This window comes from Rhinichthys klamathensis, unplaced genomic scaffold, assembly GCF_029890125.1.
Source record: "Rhinichthys klamathensis goyatoka isolate OS25496 unplaced genomic scaffold, OSU_Roscu_1.1 h1tg000245l_1, whole genome shotgun sequence".
NCBI classification, from domain to species: Eukaryota; Metazoa; Chordata; class Actinopteri; order Cypriniformes; family Leuciscidae; genus Rhinichthys; species Rhinichthys klamathensis.
In genome coordinates this window covers 13-25,400 of record NW_026606767.1, presented here as the reverse complement: position 1 = coordinate 25,400, position 25,388 = coordinate 13, and the positions used below count along the sequence as shown (strand labels likewise).

The following is a 25,388-nucleotide window of genomic DNA, read 5'->3' as shown; positions in this document are numbered from 1 at the left end:
TCGATTTCATCTCCAACCCATTGCAAAGAGATCCTGAAGACGTTAATTGTTTGCTTCAGGTGTGTTTGATTAGGGTTGGAGATGAACTGTGCAGGACAGACGATCGGCAGGAGCAGGATTGGGCAACCCTTGTCAATGCGACTTACCTGATCAGACATTGTTTTCTGCGTATGCTACTTTTATTCAATTTGTTTTATTTATAGGATTTATATTATTAGGTGTTCAAGCACGAAGTGCTGAAAACCTATTGTAATTGTAAGGATTTTTATTATTATTATTATTATTATTATTATTATTCTTCTGCCGTAAAACGCATCGTGCAGACCAAACCGTAAGTGCTAGAGACTTGAAACTTTGTCAGATGGTAGTACAAAAATCGAGGAGAGCTTATCAAATTATGAGCCCGATTGGCCCATAGGTGGCGCTATAGCAACCAATTGCGCAAAACTGCTCATAACTCCTAGACCGTAAATCGTAGACTCAAGTGTCTTATATCATTGGAAAGCTGGACTCCTGACTTAAAAAACGTATATCTCCGATTTCATTTCCGTCATGATAGATTTTCCGCCATTTTGAATTTTGTCAAAAAACGACTTTTGCGAACTAGTCCCTGATTTTTTGCCCGATCGGAACCAAACCAGTGCACAAATGTTCTGTGGAGTCTGAATATAAATTATAATCGTAAAAAAGTTGAAATTTCGATTTCCGGTCGCTAGGGGGCGCAAAAAGAACGTTGTGGGAGGAGCCTATTTTACTAAAACGACTATAACTCCAGAAGTAAATTAGGTAGGTTCACCAAACTTGGTACAGTTGTGCATGAGTTCAATCTGAGGTCACAGTAAAAAAATCGCGACGATCGAACACTAGGTGGCGCTATAACATGAAAAAAACATATAAAGGACTGACCGTTAGTCCGATTGACTTGAAAATTGGTATGCAGTGTCTTGGTCCAAGGCCCCATGTATGTGTATGAGGACATTGGCGTATCTCAAAAAACATGGCCGCCATTGACCAATGAAGTTTGAGCCCCTATGAGACGAGGTTAACGGAGGCCAATCGGAACGAAACTCGATGGGCATGTTCGACTCATGGCCTAAGAGGTCTGTAAGAGTTTTGAAAGAAATCGGCCACTAGTTGGCGCTAACGAGTTTTACGGCTCTGTAATCACGTGGTGTTGCACACATCCCCCCAAAATGCATATCATTTTATAGATATCCTCATGGTGAACAACTTTGCCTCTAGAACCATTGCTGTCAATCAAATCGTTCATTAAATATTCACGAATATGTTAAAAACCTACTTTTGCGAACTAGTCCCTGGTTTTTCGCCCGATCAAAACCAGACCAGTCTAGGACAATTCTCTGGACTCTCTAGATCAATAATTATCAAAAAAAAGTTGAACTTTGCCCTTTGGTTCACTGTAACAGGGTCATTTAGAAAAGGGGCGTGTCAAAATACACTCAAAAGCCTATAAATCATAAATGAAAACTCAGAACTTGACAAAAATTGATGAGCATATGTGTCATACCATGTTGAGGAAGCATGCAAAGTTTCATGGAGATCGGACCATAGGTGTTGCTATAACTGTTAAAAAACTTTAAAACCATATATTTCCTATGGTAAATTGCCTGTATTGGCTGTAAATGGTCTTTTCCATCTATGATCGTAAAATTTTCATATCTTAATGTTTAAAACCAGTGCAGTACAATTATCTGGACTCTCTAGATCAATAATTATCAGAAAAGGTGTAATTTCTTCATTTGAATGGCTGTAATAGTGTAAATTGGATGGCTATAACATTTTGGATGGCTATAACAGCCAATAAGTGGTATTTTACTGCCCTCTGCTGTCATTTCATCATACTACTCCCTAAAATTGTTATATATAATTGAAATTTAGACTTTATTAAATCATTATTTTAACATTTACAATCACATTTTGTCCAAATTCATCTATTGCTCTGTACTCTCTAGAACAATAATTATCAGAAAATGTATAACTTGTAATGTATAACATTTGGATGACTATAATATGGTCACTTCAATATGTAGCCTTGACCGAAAGCCAATATCTTTTCAATGAATGCTCATAGCTTCTTAAAAAAAGGTCAAGCATGGCTAACAGCCAATAAGTGATATTTTACTGCCCCCTGCTGTCATTTTCATCATACTACTCCCTAATATTGTTATAGTTCATATTTAGACTTTCTAAAATCATTATTTTAACATTTACTATCACATTTTGTAAAAATGCATCTATTGGAGTATTATGGACTGCATTTATTTATTTTATTTATTACTCTTTACAATTGTGTCACAGGAAGGCTGAAAACGAAAGTTTTTATTTATACAACTGTTTATAGTCTGTAATACCACTGTTGTCCAATAGATGGAGCAGCAGTATTATACAAATGCTGAAGGAGTATTGTTCATTCTTAGTTAATGCTAACTAATGTAGTTAACATTAACTAAGAATGAACAATACTCCTTCAGCATTTGTTAATCTTTGTTAATGTTAATTTCAACATTTACAAATACTTTATTTAAATCTTGTTAACATTAGTTAATGCATTGTGAACTAACATGAACTAACAATGAACAGCTGGATTTGTATTAACTAACGTTAACAAAGATGAACAAAAACAGTAACAAATGTATTGCTCATGGTTAGTTAATGTTAATTAATACATTAATGTTTAATAAATTAACCTTATTGTAAAGTGTTACCGACATTTTTAATCTTTTTTTTAATCAGCTTTCAGCATTGGCTAACAAACAAATGCTTAAAGCTATTTTTTTATTAAAAAAATACCAAAGTGGTATTTTACTGCCCCTTGCTGTCATTTCATCATACTACTCCCTAATATTGTTTTATAATTCATATTTAGAATTTCTAAAATCATTATTTCAACATTTACAATCACATTTTGTCCAAATTCATCTATTGGAGTATTATGGACTGCATTTATTTATTTTATTTATTACTATTTACAATTGTGTCACAGGAAGGCTGAAAACGAAAGTATAACGTTGGGCCACGCCCCCCAAGGACAAATTCACTCATAACTCGAAAACAGAAAGTCGCTGCACGCTCAAATTTTGATGGTAAGGTTCTCTCGGGGTTCTTGATCCAAATCTATCGTCGCGGGGCTCGGGAACGCCCCCAATCTTTAGATAATTTTTTCATTATCTCGTTCCCGAGATATAAGTGAAAACCAAATTTCCATTCATTTATTTCAACTGTATATAGTCTGTAATACCACTGTTATCCAATAGATGGAGCAGCAGCATTATACAAATGCTGAAGGAGTATTGTTCATTCTTAGTTAATGTTAACTAATGTAGTTAACATTAACTAAGAATGAACAATACTCCTTCAGCATTTGTTAATCTTTGTTAATGTTAATTTCAACATTTACAAATACTTTATTAAAATCTTGTTAACATTAGTTAATGCACTGTGAACTAACCTGAACCAAAGAGTATAGAAGAACAAGAGGCGAAACTCCGATGCTTTTCTGGTAACAGCCACTAGGTGGCGCGGCCGCCATTTTGGGGTGAAAATTCCAACTGGAGTTATCGGGCAACAGCACAGATAACAGTTTTTTAGGTAGTTTTTCTTGCATTTTTATGCAACTTTACACATTTACTACTATTATTAGTTAGTTACCAACTCCACTAGGCCTGAAATATATTTTGTACGTTTTAATCCCCTGGATCGTGCTACAAACATGATGATCTTAACATGATGCATTGGTGTGTCCGTTATCTGTGTTTTTTTGTTTACATAGGCTTGCTTTAACGGTCATTAATATAAAATAGTACTGCAAAAAAACCAGTTTACTGTAAAGCTATTCTATTGCTGTTATATATTTATTGTCCAACATTTACATTTTAGTACAATTACATTTATTTGCTGAATTCATTTATTTCATTGAACTTATTTTTGTATGTAAGGTTATGTGTACCTCCTGGGAAACGGTCTAACGTTATAACTTTATTAACTTACATCACTTTATTCTTCTTACCTGTCAAACTTAATGTAGAGATTAATATAATTAATTAAATCCTTGAACTTCCCTGTCTCAAGTTATATGGGGGAAAAGCCTAGTAGCAACTTCTTTTTAACGGATATAACGTTAACTGTTGTGAATTAAAATAATCACCTAATTATTTCAACCTAAAAATGACCTCTGCACATGACTAAATATATGTATAATATATGACTGCCGAGTCGCTTTCACCCCAAAATGGCGGACGCGTAGGGCTGCTGCTGGGCGCTTGTGTTGCAATGGAATGTTCTATTGGCTTTCACTTCTTGTCAATATACGTTCTTTGCCTGAACTAACAATGAACAGCTGGATTTGTATTAACTAACGTTAACACTAGAAGTGCCAGAATTCCATAACTACTAGAACTGCCACAAGCGGTCATTTTGACCGTTAGATTGCAAACTCTATATCTTTAATGATAAATACCCAATTGAGAGATTAATGCATTTGTTGTATTAGGATATCTTTTAAAAACAAAACAACACCAAACTGTACATTTTAAAAAGTTTAATTATACATTTATAAATAATAATATCAGTAGCCCGTAATTATCGCATAGGGCCTATTCACAACAGAGCTATATTTCCATATCCCTTCAACATAACTCAGAACAAGATAATAACAACTAAAAGTATCTTATTTAGATATTCTTTTGACAGTGAGAGAGACAATGTCACGGTTTATGAATTCGCTGTCTCCTTTCTCGTCTTGTTGTGTGTGTGTGTGCGTGGTCGCTGATCAATGCAGCTGATCAGCACGTGCGCTCTGATCAACGCGCCAGCTGCAACTGATCAGCGATTCGACCCTTTTCAGTGTTACTGTTCTCGCCTAGTCTTTGGGTGTTTCTCAAAACCAAGAATGCAAAGAACGGACTTGTGTTCTTGGGGAGAACGCTCTTGCTAGTTGTTCTTGGAAGAATGAACTCACAAGCTAACGAGCACACAGAACGCTGCTGACAGTTTGAGACGATGTGTTCTTGCTGGTATATTGCGCAATAATACCCCCGCACAGACACCGTCTGCAGTACCCAAACATAACGAGAATTATTGACGATAACAGCCAGGCTGCAATGGTCTCTTGGCTGTGGGGAAAAACGAGTCTGTGAGCAAACTGGCCGGTTGGCTCGATAGCTAACGTTACACCCGCAGGCGCTTATGGAGATTCTCACTTCCGAAAACGTTTGAGCACATTTTCGATTAGCCATACATTTTCGTAAAAATGCCAATATTTGAAATCTACACAGTTGATTTCTCGCATCAAATGTTCTCAGAAGTGAATTTAGTGATGAAATAGTGTACGTAATTGTAGAAAAACGAAATACTGTATTGACCTGCCTCTCCTTCCTCGAATGCCGAATTGAATGCTGGGATATTTCTGCCGTCAAGTCAACACAAGTTACCAACCGATGCATCCTTGGTAAAATGGGCGTGTCAAGAACACATCCGGGATTTTTAACTGTTCTTGCCAAAATGCAAACTTGTGTATTGGGACAGTACTTGGGCCACAAAAGATGACGTTTCACAAGAACACAAGGACACAAGTACAGAGAAGAACACAGATTGAGAAAGGCCCTTTGTCAGATGGTTGTGGATTTTTCCTGCGTGTTTGTTCCCTGCCTGTATACGTTTTCCGTGTGTCATCCCGTGTTCAGCACTCCTGGTTCAGCACTCACTCCAGCGTCCCTGTGCTGCCAAGGGCTTCATACCGGACATTTGCACACCTTAACTCTCCCAGCATCTGACCAGCTCTCAATAAACATATCTGTCATTTTGCAATTGAATCTTCTGATTATTTCCTAATAGACAAAGGTCAACCGCGAGAAATGTAACAAAAGAATACCGCGAAATTCAGTGCGGTCAATATGACCGTCTATGGCCGAAATAGGTAAATATGTTCATTTGTTTGTTTGCCTTATGTGTAATTTATATTAAAAACATTTTAAATGAAAATACAGACACTTTTAGGAAAAGTCAGGTACCAGCAGGATTTTTTTTTTTTTTCAACAAAGTTATTGCAGATATAAAATTCAAAACGGTCAAAATGACCGTCGTGGCCATTCTAGTGTTAACAAAGATGAACAAAAACAGTAACAAATGTATTGCTCATGGTTAGTTCATGTTAATTAATACATTAACTAATGTTTAATAAATGAACCTTATTGTAAAGTGTTACCGACATTTTTAATCTTTTTTATCAGCTTTCAGCATTGGCTAACAAACAAACGCTTAAAGCAATTTTTTTATTAGTTTTAATATAGTTTTATATTATTACATCACAAAGAAATATGTGAAATGCATGCTTATACACCATTAAAAGAGATTTTCACAATAACATATCCCATGTGTGTGTGTGTGTGTGTGTAAGCATATGTCTACATATGAATGCAAAAGCACCTGTGAAAACACTTTATTAATGAGTAGAATGGCCAGCAGAGGGCAGTAGAAGACCACTTATTGGCTCACTCTCATTTTGACACACTTGATTTTCAACAGTAAATCAAAGCACTAAAGCAAACCTGTTTTTCCATGTTAACTATTATAACACAATCATTTTTTGTCAGAGTTTATCACTTCATTTTTATTGGCACTTCACCTCAATGCAGCAATGTGGTAAATCATGGTAAATCACGATAGAAACATGGTAAATCATAGTAAAAAATACTATTACATGGTGGATCATGGCAAATCATGCTAGCAATGTGATGAATCATGGTAAATCATGCTACAATCCTGGTAAATCATTCTAGAATGTGGTATATAATGGTAAATCATCCTATAACATGGGAAATTATGGTAAACTATGTTAAATCATGCTAGATTCATGGTAAATCATACTGGAACATGGTAGATCATGAAAAATCACACTAAATTTGGTATATCATGGTGAATCATGCTAAAACATGGTCTATTCCATCTATGATGTCAATGGTTAAATGCTTGCTACATAAAACTTAATGTCTTTTGATGCTTTTGTGCTTAACGGCCTTAAAGGCCTTAACTGCTTGAACACCGCTAAATGCTGCTTGCAGCTTTAATTAATCTTATATTTATATTATTATTTTGGTCAGTAGTGAATCGATTAACTTTCTCCAACATACAAATCAAATGCCGTCTGCACACATATAAAGACAGGGGAGGTTGACTGTTTGTTGACTTTTGCGACAATGCTGCGGCGCTTGTGGCCTCTAGGGGCACTAGACGTGAAAATTACAGGTCGAGCGCACCCTAGTGGCCAAAAATTCCACAGTGTGCCTTTAAAACTGAAATAAATATGAATAAAAACTATACGGACATTTGAAAAAAACAGAACAATTGACTAATACAAATGACAAAAATATAGTAAAATTAAAAGATACAAAATAATAATAAAAAATATATATAATAGTATTTCAATGATACTAAAATAGCACTTAGGTAAATGTGTGCAGTTGTATTTTAATATACTCATTGTTGTGATGTCATCATGTCTATATAATATTTAAAACCTTTTTATTTCAAAGGGCAGGAAAGTCCTCTTTTCCATGATAACTCATGATGTTGTTTTTGTCAGTGTGTTGGTGTCTGCTCCAGCTCTACTGACGCCCTTGTCTTTGATGATGGAGAGCGTTCTGCACGCTGAACAACAGCTCATGGACCGAACCAAAGCCAAACTCCTGTCAGCTCTCATCTTAGCTCTACATATACAAGGACTCAACGGTCAGTCTGTGTTTTTGTTTGGAAAAACCAAGCTCTGTTCCAAAAACTAATCATAGACTGTAAAAAAGGGTAGATGACACATCTCCACTTCCTTCCACTGTAGAAAAAAATTAAGATAAAATATCCCAGAAACAGTTGTTGCCGATGACAGAGCAGTAGTGATCCTGAGGTGGAGCCGCGGTATTAAGGTCCTGCCCATAGTCCCGCAGATTCAATCGCAATCACAGCTGTCAATCATGACATTACACCCTGGTTTTATAGCATTAAATAAGAAACTAAAACCAAACTTATTGGAAAAACGAACATTTGAACATATATCATCATGATAAGAATTACCTAAAATGACACAAACCATCTTCAGGAAAAAATATTTGAAGTGTAATTGGATTTTTTTTAGTTTGGATCGCGTCCCCTTCAATTAAAATAAAAAATAAATTAAAAAAACTATAAAAGTATCTCAATGATGCTAAAATAACACTGAACCAATGAAAAATATAGTTTAGGTAGGCAGCTCACTGGGGTTTGGACCAGAGCCACCGACCGTGTGCATATTGTTTGTGGGCATGGGCATTTTTAAAAAATATAGCATTCGAATATTCGGGCTCATAAAAATCGAATATTCGAATATTCGTTTATTTAAATGACGTTTAACGAAAAAGACGTTATTTTTTAAGTTACATTTTTTTCATGTTTTTGTCACCACTTCTGAACAAGCTTACAATTAGGCAATATACACAACAAGCTTACAATATATGTTAAAGTTTTCTTTTAGTTGAAAACATTAAATAGTAGGCCTATGTGTAAACAAAAAATATAAAAAAACAAAAGCATTAATAAAAGCATGCTTAAGCAGCGCGAACGGGAAAAAAAAAACGCCTAATAAAGCAGATTGCGCCAGATATCGTACAGAACGTACACACACACGAGTCAGCATATGATTATCGTGTTTATATTGTTTCACGTTTTTATTGAGAAAAGCAATGTCCACATGCAGGGGCGCCGCCAGCAATTTATGCTCGAGTGAGAAAAGGCGCTTCGCTGACAGACGCTTCAGAGACACAAAGATAACGGTGTTCTAAGTTTCTAACAGCACTTTGCGTTTTCTGTTCTTAAACCGGTCTCCCTCAACGAAACCTAAAGGAAGTATATGTCTCAAAATCATTTTGCTATAAGATAAGTTATCATTTCGGATCACGCGGGGTCCAGCTGCGCTTACCTGCAGTCGTGAATGCAGTGATGGTCAGCTGTCTTTCCTCATTCGACTGTTTGGATTTCATGTGATTTCTCATTGTGTTGATGATATTATAACTCAGATTAATTAATTAATTCGATCAAAAGTAATTCCATTTAGTAAGATCATTTTCAAGTAATTCCAAACTTCGCGAGGCAGACGACAACATTATGTGATCAAATACACACAACTTGTTAACACACTCCACAGCGCCACCCAGTGCATTTAATTATAACTGCGAGTTAGTGCTTGGGATTTATCATGGATTCACTGCATTTACGGCCAGCAAAGCAATGTAGTAAAATTCGAATAGTATTTTATTTTTCGAATAATAATTACAGATCGAAAATTCAAATATTCGTGCACATCCCTAATTGTTTGTTTTGTTAACAATTGTTTAACAATTATTGGTTCAGGAGGAGAGATTACCCAGCTTCCCCAGCTGCTGTTGTGCATGTGTGAGATGGTTCAGGACGAAGCCCTGGCGTTGATTGACAGCACACGTCACATGATCCAGAGGGGTGACGTCCAGGAGGACAGCATGGAGACAGACAGCCCGCATTTCCAGAAAGACCAGCGAGACTCAGTGAGTGTGTTAAGAAGTGTTGTGTTTCTATTTATAACCTGCACAAATATGCTATTGACATTGTATCCCTCAATGCACTTAACTTGACCTGATATCAGCAACAGTTTTAACATTTTTCTGAGACAAGAAATCAGATTAAAAACACAAAGTAGCAGATACTTTGATACCTGAATGCCTCCTGCTGAATTAAAATACTATTTTAATTCATTATTATATTTAAAATACTGTTATTTGAATTAATTATATTTAATTTTATTATAGTAAAATCACGTGACAACACTACTCAAGTGATTAGTGTATAATGTATGCCGTTCACATAGTATTTTATAGGCAGTGTATATATATATATTGTGCAGTATGGAGGTATTCTATTCAGAGGATAACCGTATGGAGGTATTCTATTCAGAGGATAACCGGTATCTCTCTGCCTCAGGTGTGTGTGTTAGCTCTTCATCTCTCTAAAGAGCTGTGTCGTGCTGATGAGGATGGTGAGCAGTGGCTGCAGGTGGTCCGGAAGCTGCCAGTTCTGCCGTCGGTTCTGAGCGCTCTAGAACTCAGCCTGCGTTCCAAACAGAACCTGTACTTCACCGAGGCAGCGCTTCATCTGCTGCTCACACTCGCGAGAACACCGCAGGTACAAATCAGACAGTTCAGCAGCTTTACAAACCACAGATTGATGCTTTTCCCCTTCACACATTTACTGATGAAGCTTGCTTTTGAATCAGTGGTTCTCAACCAGGGAGGCTCAGCAAAACTTTCAAGATTGTTCAAAATAAGCATTAAAATAAACTAAAACTAAATAAGATATTTTTTATTTTTATTCAATACATTTTATTACATGAAACTTTGGTAAGGGTATAACTGTGAGATAAGTAAGATGTGAGATGTATTTCACTCCAAAAATGTAATGTAAAATGACACAATAGGATTTCTGGGAACCTGATTTGCTAAAATGATTCTGACTTCTCAGTGCTCTTGTGCATGAAGTGTTTGTGATGTTGTTCCTCCTGATCTGTAGGGGGCGGCGGCAGTGGCAGGTGCCGGAGTGATCCAGAGCATCTGTCTTCCTCTCCTCAGTGTGTATGAGGGTCCAGCTAATGGAGCCTCTCAGGTACGGACTTAAACTAAGACTTCAACCTGATTGTTCTAAAGAGGGTTAGAGGTTGTCTAAAAGCCCCGCTCTCACTCTCTTTCTCTCAGGCGTTTGTGCGCAAGTCTCAGGACGCCCCCAGCTGGCCAGGTGTGTACAGATTGAGTTTGTCTCTGATGGAAAGTCTGCTGAAAACTCTCCGTTACAACTTCATTAATGAGGCGCTCGACTTTGTGGGCGTGCACCAGGAGCGCATCCTGCAGGTGTGTGAGACATCTATCTATCTATCTATCTATCTATCTATCTATCTATCTATCTATCTATCTATCTATCTATCTATCTATCTATCTATCTATCTATCTATCTATCTATCTATCTATCTATCTATCTATCTATCTATCTATCTATCTATCTTAGAGGCCTGCATTTCAGCCCGAGCCCGACGGGCCCCGACTTATTTAAGCTCCTAGGGCCGGGCTTCGGGCCAATTTTCACGTCATAGTTCACACGCGGGCCGGGCCTCGGGCCTGTTTTAGGCTTATCTTTTTTATAGCCTATTTTAGACATTAATTAAAATAAAACATGAGAAGATGACGATTGAAAAGCAAACATAGAAAGACGTTTTATAGCCTATCACACTGACATATGACTGACACATGACAGTCTGCTCACGCTCACGCACACACACACAGGTTTCCCGGCGGCGCGATCTGAGATTCGCGCGACCGGCTCGTTCTAGTGTCCCGCTATGGTAGCGAGCGTGACTTCAGCGCAGCTGGAAAAAGTACGACTGGATTAAAACCTTCCACTGTGGATGCTGTGCTTTTTCTTCACGATGCTCTGAGACTGTTCTTAGCCATGTTAGGAGGAGGTTGTTTTTTGTTTGATTGGACTTTATTTTCATGAGTCTGTTGGAAACTATTGGAAATGGCCATGTTCTGTAGTGAAGAATTGATTTTTGAGGTAAGATAACCTGCATGTTTGTTTTTAATGTAATTTATTTGATTTGTTTAGATTGCATTCTCTGTATTGTAGCCTATATTATAAATTCATTTAGTTTGCGAGCGCTGTTGCGACTGAGCAGCAGAGCAGTTTGCCTCAGCTTTTCAAAAATGACAATAAACGTTTAAACTAACGTTAACTGTCTGTGTGATATGCTTAAGTTGTTTTATATCTATGGATTTTATTGTAGCCAAGTAAAGTGTTGATTTGAGAGGCTATAAATCAATCAATGGATCAAACATGTTTAACTCGCTGTCGGCTGCTTGGTCGTCATACATTTTTGTTGTTGTTTTTTCTTAATTAACTGTATAAAGAAATGAAAATAAACTTACCGGTAAATACTTTGCCATTGAAAACAAAATATATCTGGTTTACTGACTGCAACATAGGTCAGGCTGTTTATCTTTTTTTTTTTTACGGGCTCGGGTCGGACTCGGGCTGATCATTCTGGTGAGCTGTCGGAAACGGGCCGGGCTAGGGCCTGAGCGTCTCGGGGCAGGGCCGGGCTAGGGCCTAGATTTGAGGCCCGTGCAGGGCTCTACTCTATCTATCTATATCTATCTATCTATCTATCTATCGTTTCATCTATTGCTCTATCTATTGTTCTATCATCTATCGTTCTATCTATCTCTCATTCTATATATCTATTGTTATATAATATAACTTGTTCTAACTCCCATTCTGTCTATGCTTCTTAATATCTCTTTATCCATTCTATATCTATTGCTCTGTATCTTTCTATCGATCTATATATCTATCTTTCTATAAATCTCTCGTTTTATCTGTTTCTCTATCTATCATTCTATCTACCGTTCGATCTATTGTTCTATAGGTCATTCTATCCATCTTATCGTTTTTTTTGTTTGTTTTTTCATCTATTGTTCTGAAGTTTCTATCTATTGTTCTATCACTCTATCTATATATGTAATGTTATTTTTTTTATTATTATTTTATTTCCCATCCTCAATACTAATTCTCATATTTGTAAGACAGTAATTATCCTGTCTCAATTTCCCCTCCTTTATTTTCTTACCAATTATGATATAGCAAATCAACAAATGCTACCATGATGTGTAAAATATTTTACAATTTAAATAAATTGTTTTTTAATATTTTTACATTTTGAGCACGTTGACATTATTTGTTTATTTCTGCCCTATTCTGTCGTGACAACATAACTGCTCATTGAAAGTGTTGATTAATAAGAATGATGTGATTTCAGTTGTTCTCATGTGTTGTTGTAGTGTCTGAATGCAGTGAGGACGGTTCAGTCTCTGGCGTGTCTAGATGAGGCCGATCACACGGTGGGCTTCTTGCTCCAGCTCTCTAACTTCTGCAAGGAGTGGCAGTTCCACCTGCCGCAGCTGCTGAGAGACGTACAGGTACACAGTCCATCACTACTGTTTCACTACAGCTGGGCTCCCTAAATGGGGGTTTGTGAGTCCATGAAAAGAGATTCATTCATTCAATCCAGTGTAACATTAAAATAAACATGGTGCTACACAATCAAAATAAAACTGAAATAGAGATATCTTATGAAATCACAATTATCAAATCAAAGGCTGCAATTTAATTTAAGTATAGAGTCTGTTGCCCTGCGTGTGTCAGAGTGAAGAGTGACACTGTTCATTTACACGCTTTCAATGTAAAATAGTGTTTAACATGCATTTAGGAATGCAATGTGTGCTAAGTTAAAGTCCCTGTAAAGGCAATAAAAAAAAAAAATCTAAACACATTATAAATGTTAGAAATGTATTGCTAAAACATATTACAAAAACTGTGAACTGTGAAGTACTGAATTGTGGAGTTAGACCATTAAACAGTTTTTCACCATTGCTATTTTCCGGATTTTTTGGGCGGGGCTAAAACGGGGGCTCTGACGCACTGAAGCCCCTGAGCTCCTGGACACGCCCCTACTTGATGACGCACTGAGGCCATTGAGGCTGGCCCCTCCCCTAACAATAGAGCACATTCGCATCAGTTTGGCACTGAATCGCGAGTTACTGTCAGTACTATTAGTTACTACAGCCTACAGTTTGCTAGCTTGCTATGCCTTCGACACGGAAATGCGTAGGCTACTACCTGGATGCGATCATGTACAAATTAGATCGGTGTCTTTATTTAAATTTAATAAATTAAAAACCTCAACATCAAGAAGAGGTGGATTAATTTTGTGAAGAGCCAACTAGGGCTGGGCGATATGGCCAAAAAAAATTATCACGATAATTTTTTTATATCAGTCGATATCGATAATTATCACGATAAATGTCAAATCTTTATTTCTTTCAAGTTTAAAGGCAGATTTTTGCTCCTAAGTGAAAGTTGTGGAAACCAGAGCGTTAATTGTGGTTTTAAACTACTCTTTATTGTCAGAACATATCATGACAAACACTTGCCAAACAGGTGAACATTCACAAATCTGAGGTAAAACATCATTTGTCATTTTTCCTTAACAAAATAAATATCTGAATAGAAAAATATATCTTAGTTTCTGCATGTGCTAATGGGGGATATTGTTAAGTCTTGAAACAGGTTTGTGTTGCCTGACTTTGATGGCACGGATCTTCAGCACAGTTTGCAGTGCAGGCTGCAATATTAATATGACATGTTTTGTCTCGAAACGCATATTTGACAGTGAGTTGACAGTAAATCTGCATCCTAACTCAAGCTAATACTACTATGTTAAATTTATGTTCATTAACAGTAACATCTGTTAAAAAAAATGTAACTACCACATTTTTATTTGGTAAAATGTAATATTCTGAGTTTTATTCAAATGAACCATTGGTCATCCAGCATCATGCATTTACCGGTAGATCATGATAACCACAGATAAAGCCAGGCATAGCCTATAGCACCTCACTATCATGGCAAAATGTAACTTTATGGTTTCTGTGGTATTTGTATGAAAAAAAAAGTAGCCTAATACATTATTAAATACTGTAATTATATTCCATTAGTCATTTAAACATTGTCTACATAATAATAATATAATACAATTCAATATGTATATCACATTTCATGGTGCAGTTAATATTACTAAACCTTACAGTAAATCCATGGTAAATGGATTCAGTATCAATTCATATTCTGACTGTATCACAGTGTTTCTCCTGTTTGTCAGCGCTGTTTCATCTGCCTTTAAACTGGTTTAAATCACTGAGACATTAGTGTTCTTCGCTTTTTCAATCGCTTCTCACTGGATCTCGTGACCGAGGCCAATCAGAGTAAATGCGCCTAAACAGTCCGTGAGGCGCGCGCGGTTCAAATGAGTTTCGTTCCGCTTTTAGCACATAAACATTATCGAACTCTTGATATTGATATCGTTTTATCGAGAGAACTTATATCGCGATAACTATCGTTATCGTTTTATCGCCCAGCCCTACTTTACAGGGACTTTAATTTTATTTACATTCACATTTGCATAATTTCTAACGTTTTTGTGGACAAAAAGTTTACAGCATTTTACTGATATTCTGCCAAAAAATGTTAAAAGTTCAAGAATTTGAACGTTTTTTTAAATGAATGAATTAACTTGTCGTGTTATTTGGTTCCTGTAAAGAGTGAAAGTGTGAACACCCTAAAAAGTAACTATTTCCAGTGGGAGTGTAGTCTTTGCTCTTAGTAGTGTAGTAGAAATATGAGACCGTTTTTAATATGGCATGAAATATGAAAAAAATCGCACTTTTTTGGCCAGCCTATACTCTGTTTCATTGATTGTTTTTTTCAATTATGTATACTCACGAAAATAAGGTAAGATATTTTATCGGTTTATTTGTGAACATTAGACATCAGACAATCGTGAACATGCAATTGTGTCATTAAATTATTGAAATATTAAAATAAATACTCAACTACCCCCCTGAGATTTGATGTCCCAGGGCTTTGTTTGTGATCACCTGGTCTACATGACAGTAATGATTCATGTGTGTGTGTTTCAGGTGAATCTGTGCTATCTGTGTCAGACGTGTACGTACCTCCTTCACAGCAAGAAGATGCTGCACCATTACCTGCAGGTATGAGACAGGAAGAAGCGAAACACAGATGAGCTTTAGGCTACGTCTACATTAATAATCCGGATAGATTTGAAGATTTAGTTTTTGTTTCTAAACGCTCTCCGTCTACATTAGTGTTATCCAAAAGATTCTCATCCACACTGAAACGTCAGAAAACGCTAAATTCACCTTCCTGCGCATGCCTAAACCCTCATAAAAGCTCACTGAGATGATACAGACGGAACACTTAGTCAAGTTATCACGCAATTCTTCTGGCAGGGTCATTTTATTTAGCAAAATATCTCCCTATTCACTGATGGGTCCAGGTCACACTCACTGTGTGTGGTCTAAAACGCAACTGCTCTCATGTATTGCCGCAGGACAGCAAATGTGAGTACATTTTCTGTCATCTTTGCAGGATTGTGATATGAAGAGTGTACAAAGGAACATATTTTAGCTACGGTGTGATAGTGAATAGCACATAACAGGCACATACAGTATAAACATGAATATCTATGGGTTCAATATGCGTCGCATGACTAAACATGCGTCATTGTTTTCAAATACTCCCGGTTTCACAGTCCAAACTACAATGCGAAAACGGAGGTTTCAAATGTATCCACTTTGGAGAGCATTTTCAAAAAGCTTAGCTCGTCTCGGTGTGAACGGAAGGCCTAAATGTAGAGAAAAAGATGCGTTTTCAATAGTGCTGTCAAACGATTAAAATATTTAATCGCGATTAATGTCATAGTTAACTTGCGATTAATCGCACATTTTTATCTATTCTAAATGTCTCTTGATTTATTTTTGTCCCAGTATTTTTTCTCATTTTAATGCTCTTATCAACATGGAAAAGTGGATCGGCTTGCTTTGTGCAAATGTTTTTTTTATTGAAAACAACATTGGCATTTACTGTGTTCAATTTCACACTAACATTCTCACTTGGAGCAAATAATCTCTCACACAATGTAACACTGTCCATCAATAAAAGGGTAAAATAAATACTGACGAGGTCCTGATATTGACGAGGGGGTGGAGGATTCGCATCAGCTGTGTGTGTGTGTGTGTGTGCTTGGCCATCATCAAGTGGTATTTCAGACTGGACGTGCTGCGATGATGATAGCTCAGTTCACAACGACAAAACACACAGATCACTTTGGTCTTGTCAATGGGACCATTTGGCAACTTTTTAAAAGTGAACTTTCAATTCAGAATCTTATTGGCATCCATTTCGGCGCCTCGCGCTCGTCATCCACTCAAAACGTAACGTTAACCAACTATTTGGCCGGCTCGCAGACCCAAACAAGTGTGTGTGGCGTCGTGCCTGTTGTTTTGTTTCCGGTCTAGCTAGATCCGCTTGTGCTTTGGTCGACGAAGCAATAAAACGTCCTCGCACGGCGCAAGCCATTGAAATGAATTGGCAAAAGCATGTGAAAAAAACTACAAAGTTTGCTAGGCCAAAAAGACCGTTAATCTCGCGATAAAAAAAATGTATGCTGTTAAAATGAATTTGCGTTAACGCCGTTAATAACGCGTTTAACTGACAGCCCTAGTTTTCAAACAAAACCGTATTAGACAAGTGTGGACAAGGCCTTAGTGTCTGTGCTGGACAATAACCTTATTCTAGAGCTGCTGTAAAGCCAAAACAATCTCTGTTACTGTAATTTCCTATTATCACTGTGAAGCTGCTTTGAAACGATCTATATTGTTAAAAGCGCTATATGAATGAAGGTGACTTGACTCCGTCTGTGCTGAATGCGATTGCTTTAATATGTGTGTTTGCCCAGGTTAAGAATGGGGAGGGGCTTCCTCAGGGGCCACACCCCCAGCGTGCCGCTCAGCCCGCCTCTAAAGAGCAGGTGGAGGGCGAGAGAGAAGAGGCGGAGTCTAAAGCACTGCAGGCGGTGCAGTGCAGCCTGTTAAAGATCCTCAGTAAAACACTGGCCACGTTACAGCACTTCACACCCGACTGCTGTCAGATATTACTGGACCAGGTACACACACACACATCACTCATTCATAATCATGCAGAAATATTCATTCATATTCATGCATGTATTGTGTGTGTGTGTTTTAGTCTATGGACCTTGCGGAGTACAGGACTCTGTTTGTGTTGAGTTTCACCACTCCTGCGTTTGACTCTGATGTGGCTCCGTCGTTTGGCACTCTGATGGCCACTATTAATGTGGCGCTGAGCATGCTGGGAGAGGTAGTGCTGCACTTTCCCCTTTTCCTCTCTTGTAGATCGTCATGTTATTTAATGTGGTGATTTTGATTGTTTTCTGTTTAGATTGAGAAGAAGAAAGAGCCGGTGGTCTCCTCTGAGGACACACAAGCACTAAAGTGAGCAGGAAACGCCTGTGATGCGGTCTGTGTGCTGTTGGTTCTTCAGTTGGACTGTATCTCATCATCTCTCGGTCTCTGGTTCCAGGTCTTTGCTGATGTTCTCCATGGAGAACTGCTTCTACGTGTTGATCTCTCAGGCTGTCCGTTGTCTGAAGGATCCTTCAGTTTTGCCCAGAGACAAACAGAGACTCAAACAGGAGCTCAGCTCAGAGCTGGTGAGTTACTCGCCACAATCACTTCATTTAAATGACTTAGTAATAAAAAATATTACATTTTGTTTTGTGACATTTTCAATTAATTATATTTTTTACCTACAAATACTCTATTTATTTGTTATGCTTATTTATTATTTAAATAAATAAAAGGAAAATTAGTTTGACATCAAAATCAAAATTTTCTGACAATTAAGATTTTGTTTTGTGACATTTTCAATGAATCAATACAAAAAAATAAGCATTTTTTTGCTTAATTATGTATTTAAATTTGTGGGTTATTCTTATTACTGAAAAACCATAATTATCCTGTTTGGACTGTTTTTCCCTTATTTTCTTTCAAGTTATGATCAGCATTAATTAAAGGCCAATACATTTTCACTAAATTGTCACAGTGCAAAATAGTCCTCAAATACAGTAGTCTACAGTCTTTCCTAAAAAAATAATAATAATCACCCCAAAATCAAAAGATTTTTTTCTTTCTTTTTTTTCAACAACCTACTAATTTGCTCTGAAAAAGAATCTTAAATTAACAGTATTTTCCAATAAATATATATATATATTTGAATTTTTATATATATATGCGCACACTCAAAGCCAGTCATATTTAGTAGCCTATTAAAAACTATTTCTTTCTCGGACAGTTCTTAGAATAAATGAATCCTGGCTGTTTTTGACCTATTTGCTTAAGATATTTTACCAGTCCGTTCAGTCCAGTCCGTCTGGTCTCTTCTGTTCTCTTTCAGAGTACACTATTGTCCACATTATTCCGTTTTTTCCGCCGAGGTTCCCCTTCCTCCCCAGCGAGCGGGCTGCTTTCCTCACCACAAACCAAACCCCCCGCACCGGGATCCAAGGGCACGCCGGAGGGCCAGGAGCCCTTCATCCAGCTGGTCCAAGCCTTCGTCCGGCACGTCCAGCGCTGATGCGCTTGGTGCCGCAAACCTTCTGCTCTGAGAAGAGCGCAGTACTTGAAAAAGCTGATTCAGAGATCTGAATCACAGAGTAAGGGAAACTTGACAACAATGAATCAGTTTCAGTGATTCTGGCTTCAGCGTCCTTCTGGTGCCAAAGTTCATTGCGTGACCTGGACTGCACACACAGGGCCTTTTCTATTTAAAACCGTTACCGTTTCTTTCCTCATCAAAATACACATGGGCCTGACTGCAGCTTTGAAAACTGTCAAAATACATTTAAATGTTTTTGGTAGTTACATGTACAGTATATAATTTTGTCATAGCCGTTTGTATTAAAGCTTTTTATTTCCCAGCTGCCATATATTTGTCTTATAACCATAATAAACTGTAATAGAGTAAAGATGAATATGGTCTGACTTTTTGCATGGACACTAAACTCTTGTGCTGGAAAATAAAGGAATATTGGAATATATAGAAATGTTATCATCTATCTATAAATTACAGGAACGTCTGTCTGTCTGTTAATCGAATATCTCTCGTAGCGTTAGTCTGATGGATTTCAAAGTTGACAGGTGATTTGCTACGGCACGAGTAAGTGCAGTGCTGAGTTTGACATTGTTTGGATTAGAAATGCAGAAGATATCGTTAAATATATCTGTAAAAGAAGCACACACTGAAGTTGTGGTTCAGAAATAAACATTCTGATATTAGAGAGGGGTGTGGTTTAAAAATAAACATTCGGTCAGCTACGCTGTTTACTTCTGAAGTAAAAAAGTAGCGATTCTATTTGTAAAAGTAGTGTAAAAAACATTAATTATACATTTGTTATAGTCTTATACATTTATTACAATGTAATTATACGTTTGTTACAATGTAATTATATATTTATTACAATGTAATTATTATATATTTATTATAGTGCTATAATACATTACAATGTAATTGTAAGTTAATTACAATGTAATTATAAAATTTAATTTTACATTTGTTAGTCTTATACATTTATTACAATGTAATTATACGTTCATTACAATGTAATTATACGTTTGTTACATTATTATTTTGTAACATTATTCTTTTTGAAAAAGTAGCAATTTGTGAAAAAGTAGCGATTTTTGAAAAAATAATAATTTTTGAAAAAAGTAGTGTAAAAATGTAATTGTACATTTATTACAATGTAATTATACATTTATTACAGTGTTATTATACATTTGTTACAATATTATTATTTTTACATTATTCTTTTTGAAAAAAGTAGCCATTCACTACTTTTGAAAAAAGTATTAATTCGGAATATATTTTATTCTGGTGCGCTTAACGTTATCGTTTTCTCAGAGTTTAGGTTCCTGTGTAACAGTAGCCTAGGCTATTCAGCAACTCAAACATACCAAACCAACAATTACTAAAAACACAAAAACTGATTTTGCACTAGTAGCCTAGTAATATGTAGTAAGGTTTTATGCATTAAAAAAAAATGCATGGGTATATTATAGATTATAACTTCACACACTTTTGTGACATGTAATGTATACATATACTACATTAGTTCAAGATTAATAAATTAACATCAATGTTCAACAAACATGGATTAATAATAAACAGTGTATTTGTAAATAAATATAAACCTAATTAATAAATGCGGTAAAACTTCTGTTCAAGATTTCTAGCATGATGTTACAATGAGGCTCATTATTACGGTCTTTTATATTCATGTTTGACAACTGAAATCTAATAGTGTGGGTTGATTTTCAAATCAAATAATTTTCTTCAAATCATTACATTTTTGTAATGTATATTATTTAGTATAATCCTGAGTGTCACTTTAAGGTTCTTTTCACAGCAAATATGCAGGTTTTTTTGAATGAGGAAAATGTTATAAAATATGCTTTTTATAGTTTTGCCAGTGTGAATATGTAGCAAATGAAAAATGAAATCTAACTAAAAGTCTTTTAACAGGTTCGTATTTAAATGAAAACACTGTTACAATATGAAAAGACTAGATTAAAAGCAAATTCTCCCATTAAAATCAAACTAGTTTACCATAAAAGCACAGCGTCTTCTGAGGGTTTTATACATTTACTTGTATCACAGTCTGCTACATTAATGTACATGTACCACTCATTTACATCACAAGATTACATCTTCACTAGAGTGAAGCAGGATGATACAGCATCACAGGATAGAGGCAGTGAACATGAGACTGCTTAACCATTCAAGGGAAACAGTATAAAACTAAAGTTCAAAATATTTACAGGAGAAAATCTCTTCCAATATTAAAAAAACATTCCCTTTACACGAGTTAAATGCTTACTGTATATGTGCAAATACTTCCCCAAACGTCATCAGCGTACCTCAAAGAGAAAAATAAATTAAAAAGGCAAATGAAGAGCGTGAGGACATCGCTGTAATGACATCAGTTGTGGGCGTGTCTAACAGCTGCAGTGGGAGGAGTTTTCACTGCATGCTGAGCCTCTGCCTGAACGCTGCGGTGGACTGGACACACCCCTCGATTGCTGATTGGTCACTGGCCATTCAATGGGACGTCCTGCAGAAACACAAAGGTCAAAAGACTCAAGAGACGTGTTGAGATGCCAAACAATCAATAAAGTCCATGCAGAGCATCACATGCCTGAAATAAAACAAAATCTCCCCAGCAGCATATGAAGGTCAGAACAGCAAAGCATGGCATCAAAACCTTTTCATATGGGCTTTTGGGATTTTAAACAACCGCAAGCTGCCACAAAACCCGGAAAAGGAATCAGAAAGAGCAGTGAGCATGCAGAGATCATCATGCAAAGAAACAAACGCACAACCCTTCATTAAACTGACCTTCCACCTGCAGACCCTTCAGCCCAAAAACATTCAGATAGTTGGACTGAAATACAGGTGAAATAAAGCACAGCAGACAGAGCATTAATATCAGGAAGAAAGGAGAGGGAAGAGGAAAAAAAACATATATATATAAATCCAGGCAAATGTTCTTTACAAAGAGACATTTAAAGCAACGGAACAAATCAATTTGATTTTAGTGGTTCGTTTTATGGGAAAGTAAAAATGGTAAAAAAGGAAAAAAAAAGAGCAGCAAATTGCTAATAATTACTTATGTCATAATAAGTCCAAAATATTCTCTCTCTTTTTTTTTTTTGGAAAAGTCTTTTTTGGAGGCTAGTTTCTTTTAATTGTTTACTGTATATGCTAATAAATTAATTCTGGCATTCAAAAACGAAATCAACGAAATCATTTTATTCTTTAATGTCACTCACACATCACTTTAATGGGGATGCATTATGCACATTTGGTTTCGGGTCAGGAAGATTTTTAAATGTTTTTGAAAGAAGTCTCTTCTGCTCACCAAGGCTGCATTTATTTGATCAAAAATACAGAAAAAAATTGAAATATTTCCATTTAAAATAAGTGTTTCCTATGTGAATATATTTTAGAATGTAATTTATTCCTGTGATCAAAGCTGTATTTTCAGCATCATTACTCCAGTCTTCAGTGTCACATGATCCTTCAGAAATCACTCTAATATGATGATTTGCTGCTCAAGAAACATTTCTGATTATCAATGATGAAAACAGTTGTGATGCTTAATTTTTGTAAAAACCCTGATTAATATTTTTTCAGGATTCTTTGATGAATAGAAAGTTTGGTTTGGGTCTTGGAAACACAAACGCACCTCCAGGTTTCCTCTGGCTCTCTTCAGCACGCCGTGAGTCAGAGACACTGCAGGAAACACAGGACACAAACATCAGCATGTTATCCCTCTAGATGAGCGAGTGTGTGTGTGTGTGTGTGTGTGTGTCTTACGCTGGTCGATGACGATGCGCTCCATGCCCTCTTTGAGCTGGTTGGTGGATCTCAGGCGTCTCACGGCTCCGGTCAGCATCCGCTCCTGCTGGGACAGGCGACTCTTCAGACGACTGATCTCACTCTTCAATAGATCGTCCTGATGGACACACACACACATACATTTTAATTAATAAAATTTTAACTAATAGACTGCATTTATGAAAAAAGAAGAACGGATATCCACAGTGAACTATAAAAAAAAATATACATTATTTAATAAATAATAATGAATACACTTCCCAATGAATTTGATTATTTAATATTTAAACATGTCTATTGTATTTTATTACAAGCTGTATTTTATTTCAAATAAAAATATGAATGATTGAATAAATAAATAGTAAATTTAAATAAAAAAAAAGTCCCCTATAAACAAGGTGTGAAATTAAATATAATGAATACTGAATACACTTCATAACGTATTTCATTTATTTAATATATATAAATGGGCTTACTAATTTACATGACAATGTGCATTATATTTCACATAAATAGATAAATATAATTAAAATGGAATTCAAATTACTTTTACTTATTTATTTATTTATTTATTTATTTAATTTCACACCATATTTGTGGTCACATTTTATTTTATTTTGGGATAGTCACACTTCACAAGGGATTTAATTATTTTATCCAAATAAATAAATAAAATAAACTTGTTTATACAAAGTTAACAAAATTTTGTGATTTGTTTCCCCCAATATTTGGTGGACAGGTTGATTTTTTATTTCATTAATTCTTTTGTTAAGTCACTTATTAACTTTTTAATAGTAGAGAATAGTATTTTATTACAATACATACATAATTCAATTTTTATTTGATGATTTATTTAATGGTTGGATTTCATGATATATTTAATTTAGTCAGTTATCTTCCTTCATTACTCTGTAGTCATTATATTTAAGCTTCATATGAAAACAACAGGCATCATCAGACGACTGTGTGTGTGTGTGTGTTACCTGTTGAGTGTGTGTGCCGTCTCCTGAGGGCAGTGAGACTCTCCAGAGCAGTTTGAGAAGCCGGGCGGCCTCCTCCAGAACCTGCTGCATGGTGTTGACACCGCCAGAGAAGCTCTTCAGCTGATCCACAGCCTGACACACACAGCAGAAAACACATTCAGTGCTGAAACATGAGCCTAACACACGAGACTGAGAGAGTGTGTGTGTGTGTGTGTGTTCTCACCCTGCCGCAGTCATGTATCTGTGTGTCCAGATCTGCAGTGAGTCTCTTGGCTTCACTGATCTGTTTGCGCAGGGCATTATAGTCCTCTATCAGACCCAGAACGTGACGGCCTCGTCTGTCCGCCCACAGCCGGTGTCCCGGTACCAGCCGGGACGGAGCATGGGAACCAGAGTCCGCTGAACTACCGCTGTCTAAACACAAAGACAACTTTATGACCAACATGTGAAAATAAACATTCTATTTTCAGGGTTTATGAGCAAATTTCACAAAAAAATATCTTGCGGTCACATAAAAAAAAAATCCTAATGAAGAAGAAAATAAAGTTTATTTCTAAGACCATAAACAATTTTTTTGCATTTTGTTACATTATTTTTATAACATTTAAGCATTCTGAATGTTTTGATGATTTAATTAGATTCTCTTTACTGTAATACAGTATATTTACTTAATTGTTACATTATTTTTATAACATTTAAGCATTCTGAATGTTTTGATGATTTAATTAGATTCTCTTTACTGTAATACAGTATATTTACTTAAATCTCTCTCTCTCTCTCTCTCTCTCTCTCTCTCTCTCTCTCTCTCTCTCTCTCTCTCTCTCTCTCTCTCCTCTCTCTCTCTCTCTCTCTCTCTCTCTCTCTCTCTCTCTCTCTCTCTCTCTCTCTCTCTGTGTTGTTTTCACACACTCTCTCTCATATACTGTAGTTCATTAGTCTAAAGTGAGAGTGGTGTGTTATATTAGCTTGGTGGGAAGCAGAACAGGTTGTCATCTTCCAAGCATCTGTTTGTTTTGAGACCACACTGAGGTTTGTAATTACGACGCATATATAACCTAATCAGCTTAATTTGCAATTATAAACCTCCAGCACAACTTTAGGGTTGCTTAAATTTATAACATTTAAGCATTCTGAATGTTTTGATGATTTAATTAGATTCTCTTTACTGTAATACAGTATATTTACTTAATTGTTACATTATTTTTATAACATTTAAGCATTCTGAATGTTTTGATGATTTAATTAGATTCTCTTTACTGTAATACAGTATATTTACTTAATTGTTACATTATTTTTATAACATTTAAGCATTCTGAATGTTTTGATGATTTAATTAGATTCTCTTTACTGTAATACAGTATATTTACTTAATTGTTACATTATTTTTATAACATTTAAGCATTCTGAATGTTTTGATGATTTAATTAGATTCTCTTTACTGTAATACAG

At 36.1% G+C, this 25,388-nt stretch overlaps 2 protein-coding genes across 2 annotated transcripts in view; one reads left to right on the top strand and one right to left on the bottom strand.

Annotated features, from left to right (window-relative positions):
- Window positions 1–19,531, top strand: part of nup188 (nucleoporin 188) — a 33,793-nt gene extending 14,262 nt beyond the window's left edge. Inside the window, exons 33-44 of the mRNA XM_056266112.1 lie at window positions 7,601–7,746; window positions 9,394–9,563; window positions 9,997–10,197; window positions 10,582–10,674; window positions 10,764–10,916; window positions 12,900–13,037; window positions 15,597–15,671; window positions 17,438–17,644; window positions 17,728–17,859; window positions 17,941–17,993; window positions 18,082–18,211; window positions 18,955–19,531. Of these exons, the coding sequence (XP_056122087.1) occupies window positions 7,601–7,746; window positions 9,394–9,563; window positions 9,997–10,197; window positions 10,582–10,674; window positions 10,764–10,916; window positions 12,900–13,037; window positions 15,597–15,671; window positions 17,438–17,644; window positions 17,728–17,859; window positions 17,941–17,993; window positions 18,082–18,211; window positions 18,955–19,134 (1,678 nt within the window). The 3' untranslated portion in view covers window positions 19,135–19,531. The remainder of the gene's footprint in view (window positions 1–7,600; window positions 7,747–9,393; window positions 9,564–9,996; window positions 10,198–10,581; window positions 10,675–10,763; window positions 10,917–12,899; window positions 13,038–15,596; window positions 15,672–17,437; window positions 17,645–17,727; window positions 17,860–17,940; window positions 17,994–18,081; window positions 18,212–18,954) is intronic.
- Window positions 19,532–21,182: 1,651 nt separating this feature from the next.
- Window positions 21,183–24,384, bottom strand: cdk5rap2 (CDK5 regulatory subunit associated protein 2). Its single transcript, XM_056266117.1, has 6 exons — window positions 24,163–24,384; window positions 23,940–24,071; window positions 22,936–23,074; window positions 22,805–22,851; window positions 21,955–22,000; window positions 21,183–21,670 (listed from the first exon to the last, which is right to left on the bottom strand). Exons 1-6 carry the CDS (start codon window positions 24,382–24,384, stop codon window positions 21,555–21,557), a joined length of 702 nt encoding a protein of 233 aa, XP_056122092.1. The 3' UTR covers window positions 21,183–21,554.
- Between the last annotated feature and the right edge of the window lie 1,004 nt (window positions 24,385–25,388).